General features: G+C 29.8%; 1 protein-coding gene across 1 annotated transcript; it reads left to right on the top strand.

The window, feature by feature from the left end:
* The first annotated feature begins 6,832 nt into the window (after window positions 1–6,832).
* On the top strand, window positions 6,833–11,282 carry LOC105790113 (serine/threonine-protein kinase rio2). The gene is made up of 14 exons (XM_052634178.1): window positions 6,833–7,034; window positions 7,886–8,002; window positions 8,086–8,132; window positions 8,215–8,285; window positions 8,563–8,676; window positions 8,765–8,940; window positions 9,025–9,113; window positions 9,528–9,645; window positions 9,753–9,826; window positions 9,908–9,955; window positions 10,139–10,292; window positions 10,460–10,564; window positions 10,648–10,758; window positions 10,929–11,282. The coding sequence occupies exons 2-14, from the start codon at window positions 7,919–7,921 to the stop codon at window positions 11,103–11,105; spliced, it is 1,368 nt and encodes a 455-aa protein (XP_052490138.1). The 5' UTR covers window positions 6,833–7,034; window positions 7,886–7,918; the 3' UTR covers window positions 11,106–11,282.
* Window positions 11,283–12,069: the final 787 nt, after the last annotated feature.

Genomic DNA, 12,069 nt, shown 5'->3' with positions numbered 1-12,069 from the left:
GAAGTTATATTTAACAACTCACTAAGTGAATAAATCTACAGTATCACTTATACATAATATTTCTAGCATAGTAGGATTTTAAACAACTTTAACTCTTCCAAAATTTTTATTTTCATTTGCGTTTCTTTACTTTCCACACTCATTCCATATGAATAACACACTAGTCATAAGCATATCATTCAACCATAGATACAAGCTAGTGCATTTAAACATAGACCTTTTTCGAATTAATCACACGATAACTCATTTTATAAAAAATTGCATAACTTAAAACTTACAACTCTTTCACGAGCACAAGTATATTTTCATTTGAGCACTTACCCTTTCAACGTATCATATAATAAAAATATTACCATTTAACCAGTAACTTGGCACTTGTCTAAGCGTCAACAATAAAGCTTATTAGCATACTTGAACATATTTCATATAAATTCAACATTGATAAACTTATTTTATCAACATATCACACTTGAGTTTATTACTCATCACAACTTACATAATTTCCATATATTAACATATCAAGATATTGATATATATACATATCATTCTTTTACTGTTTCTTCATATACATATAACATCAAAAAACAACTCCTGTTATTTTACCATTCGAAGAACGACTTACAGATATGAGTACATCATTTTCAAAAGCCTGAAGGCTGAACAGAAACTCATGAGAGTTAAACAGAAAGTAAACACGAAAGTTCGCAAGAAATGCTGAACCTCGGTTTACTTGGGTAATTTGTCGTCAATTCACCATTTACATTTTCCGTCAATTCATCCTTTACATTCGTAGCACCATAACCCAGTTATGGTCTTATCATCAAAAAGGCATAGCCCAGCTATGGTACATATAAACACTGCCATGATCCAATCATGGTCTTACGTTCATAGTGCCATAACTCAGTTATGGTCTTATCATCAGAATGCCATAACCCATCTATGGTCTTACATATAAACACTGCCATGGTCAAACCATGGTCTTAAGTTCATAGTGTCATAACCTAGTTATGATATTATCCGTCAATTCATCCTTTACCACAGAACGATTGTACTCAATCCCGTTTTCCATTTGTTTTAAACATTTAATTCATTTCCATAATTTAACAATAATTTTGTTTTCAGTAATAGATATGAATAAATACATAATACCATTCAAAAATTTAATAAGTAAACATTAAAGTTTAACCATACAAACTTACCTGAATTGAATTGTAATAATTGCGGGAGTTCGGGACTATTCCGCTATTTTTCTTTTTCACATGTATCTGCGAAATCTTGATCTAAAATATAAAATTACTCATTCATTAGCATATATTTCAGTTCCAATTCATTTCAGTATTTATACCCTTCAATTTTTTAATTTACATAATTATCCCAACTTTTACAACTTTTATAATTTAGTCCCTTAACTAATTAATCTATCAAATCAACTAATTTTTCTCAATTAATAATTCATCCAAATATTCTAGGCTATCAAACAGCCCTTAATAAAACAAACCAAACCCTAATATTTTAACCATTTTCACAATTTGATCCTAACATCAATATTTAACAAAATCACTTTATAATATCATCATACAACAAAATTAAAGCTCTAAACCCACTTGATATTAATAATTTCTTTCAATATATTAATTTAGACAATAAAATAATTCATTTTGTGCAATTTGGTCATTTTTGACATTTTTACAAAATTACCCTTAAATTTGTACTTTTATTCAATTTAGCCCCTGAGCCTAAAACATGCAAATTAGCCATTTTTAATGAAAACCCATGCTAGTTGAATATTCATATGTTTTCCTCCTCCTCTCCATTCCACATCCTTAATGTATATAACATGCCTATATGTAATATTATCTATAATTCTACTATTTACTTATGTTCATATCAAAGTTGTCCACTTGAGTCATAGTCAATAAATTATTTATATCTTGAGCTATAGAATTCTAAATTAAGATTCGCTTGATGTTTTTGAAACTACACTCAAATATAATTCAACCATAAAATTTTCAAAATTTATAGTTTAGCCAATAAGTACAGTAAAATCTTCAAATTTATCCCTGTTCTGTTGTTTGACAGCTTTGACATTTGCTTACTAAAAATTAATTATCTCTTAGTACGGGATTTGGATGATGTTTTCGTTTGTTTCTCTTGAAAATAGACTCATCAAGAATTTAAAAATAAAAATTTAAACCCCTAATTATTTTTACGACTTTTGATGATTTTCCAAAGTTAGAACAGGAGAACCTGAAATCAATCTGACCTTGTCTCACAAAAAATCACATATCTCACAATATGAAATTCTTTTGCTTACACCGTTTCTTCTATGTAAATCTAGACTCAATAGAATTTAATTTAATATTATAATTAACCTCTAATTTAATTTATACAATTTTTGGTGAATTTTCAAAGTCAAACTATTGTCGCTATCCAAAATTGTTTTAGTGTAAAATGTTGATAACCAAATTTATAACACCCTCATTTCCTTTCTCTACAATATTTCCTATCACTTCCTCTTATTTCCCTTCACTAACATATCAAGAACATAGAACCTTATATAATAAAACTCTACTTTAACATCATTTTCATACTTTTCAATAATATCAAACTCAAAAATATATTGAAATCTTGATGTTCTTACCTTGTCCTATTGATTTCAATATTTAACTTGATTTTCTCTCCTCGAGCTTGTTTTTATTGAATCTAACTTGATATTCTAGCTCCCCATTGTCTCATTATTATTTTTCTCTTAGTAGCTATGAAATTTCTTTTGATTTTTAAGTGAAAATGGTGAATTTTTGGTAAAATATTAAATTGTAAAGAAAGGAAAATTTCTTTCTTCTATTTTCTTCTCACGTGGATGCATGGAAAGATGATGAAAATTCTTCATCTTTCTTTCCATTTATACTAAATAAAATAATAATAAAATATCTCATTAAAATATTAATAAAAATAATAATTATCTAATTAAATAATTATAAAATATCATCAAAATATCTCTAATATCATCGTTGCCTTCTAGAGTTCTCTCATCATTGCCTTCTAGAGTTCTCTCTCTTTCTAATTGACCATTTTGCCCTTTATGATCTTTTAAAATTCCATCCTTGAGTCATCACTTAATTTGGTAAAATTGCAATTTAGTCCCTCATAATTCTTCACCTATTCAATTTGGTCCTAATTCATCCATTTTCCTTAGTTTCTAGATCATTCCACCCTTAAAATAATGCACTATTAGTCCTTCAACTTTTTCATATTTAAATTTTAACCTCTCAAATTTTGAGTATTTATTCTTGGGTAATAAAACTTTTCTCACTTTTGCGATTTAATCATTTCTTGAATTAATATGTCATAATATACTTCCTAATGTTGACATAACTCAAAATTTCCCTTTTTGTCACTTTATTTCATTATTTTACTATATCAAGGATACTATATTACTTTCTTACTGTAGTAATTTTCGGGGTATTACAGTTCAACAGTTAGACTGATTTTTTTTATTGATCTAACTAGTTCTACCTAGAAATGCTCATGGTCGGGCTGGGCTAGGTTTGGACCGGGCCTATACAAGGTATTTAGATCAAATTTTCAAGCCTGGACTCGATCCGAAAAATGGGCTGTTTTTCCAAGCTCAATCCAATTTAAGAAAGGTAAACCCGGACTCGATTTGGCTCCCTCATATTTGATTTTTTAGATTAGTTTTTGATTAAAACTATTTAAATATATATAATACACTAAATGCACTAAAAATGCTAAAAAATGTTTTCTAACACATTAAAAAGTATTTATATTAAAACACTACCATAAATATAATAAATATTTTATTGTATTAAATATATATTTAAAAATTTTATATTTTGGGCTGGGTTATTTAGTTGGGAAAGTATTTTTTCTTCTTTTAGATTTGAGTAATGAGTTTAATTGTTATTGGGTTAGTGATTTAATATAAATATAAATATAAATATAATTATAATTATAAAATTATTATTTAACATATATAATTAATATAATCATTTTTCATAACATAATATATTCGGGCCGGTCAAAAAATCTTGCCCAAGGCTTGACCCATATAGAAAATGGGTATTAAATTTTACCCAAACTCATTTTAAAGTTTTGTATTCCTGCCTAACCTTACCATTTTTCGGACGAACCTTCGGACCTAGATTAGTCGTCGGTCCATGAGTAGGTCTAATTCCACATATGATCTAATTTCTACAACATTGTTTGAAAGTTGCTAGATGTATAGAGATCCTTGTCTTTCTTGCTCATTTTTATTTAGGTTAAAATATGTCTATAGTATTTGTACTTTTCAAATATTAGGAATTTGGTCTCTGTACTTGTATTTTTAGGAATTTAGTCTCTACTTTTTAAATTTCAAATTTGATTCAACTGTTAACACTTGTTATTTTTATTAAATTTAAGTTAATTACATCATTTTTTAATTACATTGCTACTAAATGACTAGTTTTTATTTCAAAATGTCATAACAATAAATTTAACAAAAAAATATTAACAGTTGGACTTAAATTTTGAAATTTAAAAAGTAGAGGTACTAAATTTCTATAAATACAAGTATATGGACTAAATTCTTAATTTTGAAAAGTACAAAACTATGGGCACATTTTAACCTTTATTTATGACCCAAGTTTTGAGTAATAATGATAAAGAGAGATTATTAATAGTTCTGGACATTTAATCTGTGTGTGACATTCGTATTCAATACATATTTAAGCATAGGTATATGAATATGATCCACCAATGACTCTACAAATACATAAACCTGCCTACATCTAGTACTTGGAGTGCAAAAAAATTGGTTAAACTGATCCAATCGAATCAAATAAATCTAAAGTTTTTGGTTAATTCGATTAACAAATTGATTTAAATAATTAAACCAGTTCAATTTTCGATTTTTGAAATTCAAACAGAAATAATCAAATAAACTGATTTTGATTTTTAAAATTAATAAATAGTTTAATACCCAACCCAATATCATTTTACTTAACCCAACCCAACCCCCTAAATATATATAAACTAAACCCAACCCAAATATAAATCTATAAACCCAACTCAACCCAAGTTAATTTAATGATGAATTTAAGGGTAAACTACATTAGTAGTCACCTAATTTAATAAAATTATATTTTGGTCACCCAACTATCAAAAGTTATAAAATGATCACCAACTGTTCAAATTTTTCTTTTATGACTAATAGTTACAACTTTTAAAATTGACATAATAGCAACTTTAATCATCAACATTTATAAATTATATCAATTTAGTCTTGGTCTAAAAAATGAACTCTCAACATTTACACATTGTGTAATTTAGTTTTTTTTTTTAGATTTGCTTTCTCTTTGTGTTATTGAAGGTTAAATTTGTATACGTTGAGGGTTAGTTGTTTGACCATTTTGTAACTTTTTATAGTTGGGTGACAAAGTAAGAAATTTATTAATAATTGGGTGACTATTAGTGTAGTTTACCCTTAATTTTACAATTAAATTAAGGATAAACTACCTAGTTTGTCACTCAACTTTTAGGGTGCTTTCATTTTGGTCTCTCTGAATGAAATCATTGTAATTTGATCACCCAACTTTTAAGGCGCTTTCATTTAGTTATTCAAGCGTTAAATCTCCAATAACAATTAATTGTACATTCCGTATCATGTTTACACTTTCATTTTAGTCACCAAAAAAATATTTTTTTTAAGTATTGATCAGAGTGAAAAAAATCAAAGATTAAAGAGCAAAAGTGGTAGAAACTAAAACAATACACAAAATTTGTCAAATTTTACTTGTTTATCCAATTGTCGAAAATTCTAAATTTGGGTTTTGAAATATAAATTTTAAATATCAAGATTCAAATTTGTAGTAACTATCAAGATTCAAATTTGTAGTAACGAATAGTTGACATTATCAATGGATAATTTCTTTTGAATAATTTATTTTGATGCTTTGAAATTATTTGAAAAATTATCAATGACAATTCTTGTCTTTAATAGTTGTCTCTGAAATCCAATTTTTTTATTATATGATTTTGAATCTTCCATGGTAAAAGTAAATAAAATCCTTGCAATTAATTAAATTAATTAATTGTATCTTCCATCCCAAACAAAACTCGTAATTTTTTATCACTTATTTACCCAAACAAAGAACAAACAATTAATTTAATTAACTACAAGTATTGTTTCCTTTACTTTTAGCTTAGAATGAAAAATTTGAGATTATATAATCATCAAAATTCAAGTTTCATAGACAATTATTAAATATGAGTTTTGAGTTGATTTCATTAAGGGTAATCTGAAACATAAAATGAAAATTTAAAATTTAAAAGGAAATTAAATTAATTAATTTTAATATTACAAGAATAAATCGATTGATGTTATCAACGGATAAAAATTTCAGCAAATTATTCAATTTATTTTGATGTTTTGAAATTTAAAATTTCGACATTAAAAAAGAATTTTTATAATGGGATAAACAAGTACAATTTAACAATTTTTGTGTATCATTTTAGTTTCTACGGCTTTTTTTACCCCAATCAATACTTAAAAGAATATTTTTTGGTGACTAAAATGAAAGCAACCTAAAAGGTGGGAGACCAAAATGAAAATATAAACATGATGTGAGGTGTACAACTAACTGCAGTAAGAGATTTAATACTTGGGTGACTAAAATGAAAGCCCCCTAAAATTTGGGTGACCAAATTACAAAAATTTCATTTTGGATGACTAAAATGAAAGCTTCTAAAAGTTAAGTGACTAACTAGGTAGTTTACCCTAAAATTAACTCATATTACATACATAATTTAATAAAAAAGAAAAAAAACCCTAAGAGGCCTAAGAAATAAAAACCAAGCAAAACGTCTAAATCTAGTCCCTAATCTCCCAAAACCCCAAAATTCCCAGTGCCGACAGCCCAACCACTCACACGGTCACACTCACCACCTTCCGGCGTCCACCAGGCCGCCACCATCGTACTTCATTCGTCCTTCACCGCTCCACCATCATCGTCTTTCACGCCTTGACCACAAAGGTAACATGCAAGTGAACAGTATATATATCAGGATCTTTGTTGTCGACTAGTATTGATTCTCTGCTGTAGTGCTGGATTTGGGTTAAAGATAATAGTTTTTTTATTTTTATTTTTTTATGAATCAAAATGGAGACCTTTTTGTAGTCTTTGTGAAGATTGAAGAGGATTTCGAATAAGAGAACGAAAGTGTTCATAAGAATAAGAAATAGATGAAGTAATGGAGTATCTTTGATGGAATTGGTTCTCAGTATGTTTTATGCGTAATTAAATGTCTTCCTAAATCATATGGTGAATTTTCGTTTGAGTTTTGATTCTTTTTCACCAATGTTCCAGGCATTTTAACCTCATTAGTATGAGTTTGACTGTTTCATCATTATAGTTGGACTCACTTGCAATTAAAAACTGATAAACCAAACCGAACCAGTCTTATTCGGTTTGGTTATTTTGGTTACACTCTTCAAATCGGTTGGGTTATTTCAGTTTGTATAATTAGTCGGTTTATTTGGTTATTACCATAGAAAAACTGAACCAACCAAATGCATGCCCCTATATGAAAAATTATATGGCACTTATGGAGTTTTTAAATTTTTATATGAAAAATTTTCCTTATGTTAATGTGTGGTTTCTAATTTTACTAGGCTTGCAAAAACATTAAAAATCTTATTAGAATCTGTTTAAAACCTAAATAATCCGAACCTTAAGTTTAATTGAAATCTTCCAGGCTCAAACCAACACTATTTAAAATACAAAACTTCGGGTTTTTGGCTTTTTCTTCTTTCAATCTCTTGTCTGTATTATGCCGCTTCACTGTTGGCTTCGTTTGCTCAATTGAAATTCTTGTTTTGAAGCAGAAGTAGAATAAATCATCAAGAAGAAAGAACAAGATGAAGTTGGATGTCGATGTTTTGAGATATCTCTCCAAAGATGATTTTAGGGTTCTAACTGCTGTCGAGATGGGCATGAGAAATGTGAATTTACTTTTTGCTTTTATTTCCTTTTTGAAATTTATTTTCATCATTAATTTTTACTTATTTTTATTTTTCTTTTTCAGCATGAAATCGTGCCCTCAGACCTCATCGGTCGTATTGCTTCCCTCAAGTAATTATAATATTATATTGATTTATAACTAATTATGCCTTTTTTATTTGTAAATAATAAAATGTATTAATGATAATTGCAGGCATGGAGGCACTTATAAGGTCTTGAAGAACTTACTCAAGCATAAGCTAGTGCACCATGATTCTTCCAAATGTTCGTTTTTACCCTCATTCATTTTTCTGTCTTATGTTTAAAGATCGTGGTTGAATGTTATTTTTCTATTTATCTCTGGAAAAATGAAGTGCATACTTTTATGAAGAATAAGCATGTTGGAATTGGTTTACATTTTAATCAGATTATTGTTTTAGTTTTGCCTTATCTGAACTTTTCAAGTAGCTTAAAGTAAGTAGCAAAGGCAATAATCTAGCATAACAATTATGTATTTTGCTATTGAATGACTTTTAGAGCTTTTTTTCTGTCTTAAATTTAGATGATGGCTTTCGTCTCACGTACCTTGGCTATGATTTCCTTGCCATTAAAACCATGGTCAACCGCGGAGTCTTTACTGCTGTTGGTCGTCAAATTGGGGTTGGCAAAGAGTCCGGTAACTCTTTCTATCAAAATCTACCAGTTTGTGTATTTTAATATTTCATGACAGTTACTGAAATTATCTGACGTTTTGCTTGTTCAAGATATCTTTGAGGTTTCCAATGAAGATGGTACTGTGATGGCAATGAAGTTGCATAGGCTCGGTAGAACGTCCTTTAGGGCTGTCAAATCTAAGCGTGATTACTTGAGACATCGTAGTAGTTTTAACTGGCTCTATTTGTCTCGGTTAGCTGCACTCAAGGAATTTGCGTTTATGAAGGTTTTTTTTTTTTGCCATTACCTGCTTTGCTTCTTTCTTGTAGCAAACAAAGTTGGGACTTATGCATGCGCTTTGCTTATGCAGGCTTTGGAAGAGCATGGTTTTCCCGTACCAAATGCTGTGGACTGTAATAGACATTGTGTTGTTATGTCACTTATCCAAGGTTATCCGCTGTAAGGGTTTCTCCTTAATCCTCTGCATTTGTTTGCTTATAATCCTGTTGCATGCATGTCAAGTGGCTTTAGCATCTATAGTTTGAAGTGAATGAACAAAATTGATAGTTGGAAAAAGTGAATGGAATTATAATCTTTTCATCCTATTTCTCATGAAATGAGTTCACAAGAGTTGATGAGAGCATGCTTGGTTGTTTCAATAAACCAATTTTACCGATGACACTATGATAATGTTAATTGGTGTTGCAGTTAGAATTGCAGATAACTCTAGGTTTATCTTCATCATGTGTTGATGGCTACTCTCTGCTTTCCCCCCTTTTTCTTTTCTTATCTTTCTCTCTTTAGACATTTAGGCACTTTAACTGTCTTTTGGCTTAGATGTCTTGGATTATTAGTTTCTTTTGCATAATGCAGTGTTCAGGTGAAACAGTTGCAAAATCCAGAGACAGTTTTTGAAACAATCATTGGCCTTGTTGTTCGTCTGGCAGAACATGGTCTCATTCATTGTGACTTCAATGAGTTTAACATAATGGTAAGCCTTTGAGGCACACTTACAACTTTAGTAAGATCATGTCATTAAATTGGTTCAGTTTTCCTTTAATTAATTTAATAATATGTTTTCTGAATTTTCCTCTGTAGATTGATGATGATGAAAAGGTGACAATGATTGATTTTCCCCAAATGGTATCTGTTTCACACCGTAATGCGCAGATGTATGCTATTCCCAGTTCTTGTGCTCGTTTTACTTGTGAATTAGTTGTTATATACTTATTTTTCCAAGTTTCTATTGTCAGGTACTTTGATCGTGATATAGAATGCATTTTTAAGTTTTTTGGCAAGAGGTCAGCGATTTCTTTTCTAATTTAACATTACATTGTATATGATAATGATATGATGATTATGTATAACCTGTTGGCATTGTTACATTCCAAAGGTCGTAGTTATTTTAGCCATAGTAAATAACCTCGTCTTGTATTTAAACACCACAATTTCTGTGTTTTATATCATTCCAATGCTTTTTCTAGGTTCAACTTGTCCTTTGAAGAATGCTCTGATGATATTGATGATGATGAAAGTAGCAGACCTTCCTTTTCTTCAATAACCAAAACTGCTGGTTTTCTTGACAAGGAGCTTGCTGCAAGTGGATTTACGAGAAAAGATGAGGATGACATTCAGAAAGTACGTACGGTGAAGCATTACTTTAATTTTTGCCATTTTGGGTGTTCTTTTTTTATGTAATGGTTAATTATTTTATAAGCATGCCATGTTAAAATTTTCAGTCTTTCAGACTTTCATAGGATGTCATACCATACATAATGATTGCAGCCAATGCTACTTTTTTGCAGTTCATTGAAGGTGATGTCGAAGATGATGATGTTTCTGATGATGAACATGATTCTGAGTTAAGTCAAACAAATATAAAGGGCTTTGATTCATTGCACTTAGATCAGGTGTGTTATTCCGGTACTTTTGGATTATGAACATGAATCTGAGTTATGTGAATGTGGATACTGATTATCAAAAAATGATTCAGGAAGAGTCAACTTCAAGATGTAACGAGGAAGGTCAAGTAGTTGAAAACCTCCAAAGCCCTGAAGTAGGCCAGAGTGGTGATCCTGAAAGTCAAAACTTGAGCAGCAATGAGGTATATATATATGTATTTGTCTTTGCTCCAAATATGTTCTTATCTATATTTTCTTGAATATATAAGCTGCATCTTTGTTGGTTTGGTTTTTTGGCTTTTCGTCTCGAATGGCTTTCTTGCAAGGTTGTTGATAGAGAAGCAGATTGCTAATGCTAGTTTTGATGTTGCAGGGTGACGAAAATGATGACACTGAACTCGTGAAGAGCTTGGCGAAGCAGAGACGACGAGTGATGGCAGCAGCACGCAAAGGGCATCATAAGAATAGCACATCTAGAAATTCCTACAAAGACAAAGGGGGTAAATCTTCTAATAATTCTAAAATCCAGAAACAACTGGCTAGTTGGTAAACTTTAGTAATTTATCCAACACAAGCTGAGTTAAAAAAAAACGTACATCTCAATAGGGATGATTCAATTTTATAGGGTTTTTTTTTTTTTTTTTTTGGTTTTTGGCTTTACCAAGAACATCTTGTTTAATGATCAAATTATCATTTTTGTGCTATGGATTTTTAGTTTTTATGTGTATATGTACACACAAGCACACGCATTTAGATTGAATTGGGTTTTCAGTTCACAAAATTTGGAACTTAAATTATTCAAACTAAACTAAAATATTAACTCTATTCCAATTTGGTCTTATACTCTTATTTGATTCTTTTTAAATAATACAAGGACTAAATTCACCTATTTAATAGTAGAGGGACTAAATTTGTCCGCTTAAACTCTTGCTTGTGTAATTTTTTCTTTACACTGATTGTATGTCTGTAAAGATATTTTTTATCTGTTATGTTGTCAGACGCTCGGTACCTCTGGTACCTAGAGGTTCATAGATAGAGGGGATGTGTCTTGGGGTCTAAACTCACTAAGACTCTTATCCTTTTGGATGTGTAGTGCATTTATCTTCAGTAAGATTAAAAATGCAGTGCATTTATCTTTAGTAAGATTAAAAATAATAGTGGTGGTGAAATTAATTACCGTAATTATAAGATAAAAGATTTTATTGCATTACAATCACCGGTAAAATTTTAACCCAGACAATGTATGACGGTCCGTCGTGAGCAGTGCACACAAGGATGCCAGAGAGGCCCTTCCAAGACAATGTACCATCATAGTACCCTCCGAGGAACGTAGGAAAAGACGATAGAAACTTAGTCCTTTTCAATAGCATATGCACTCCAACAAATAACATTTAAAATATAATTAGACTTGAAATGGATTAAAGCATTTGGGTGGTTGTTCTCTTATTGGGATTGGATAATTACATAGATTAATTTAGTACACATATTATTATTAAAAAATTAAACGAGTTCAA

Source organism: Gossypium raimondii, chromosome 8, assembly GCF_025698545.1.
Source record: "Gossypium raimondii isolate GPD5lz chromosome 8, ASM2569854v1, whole genome shotgun sequence".
In the NCBI taxonomy this organism is placed as follows: domain Eukaryota; kingdom Viridiplantae; phylum Streptophyta; class Magnoliopsida; order Malvales; family Malvaceae; genus Gossypium; species Gossypium raimondii.
This window is presented reverse-complemented; position numbering and strand designations above follow the sequence as displayed.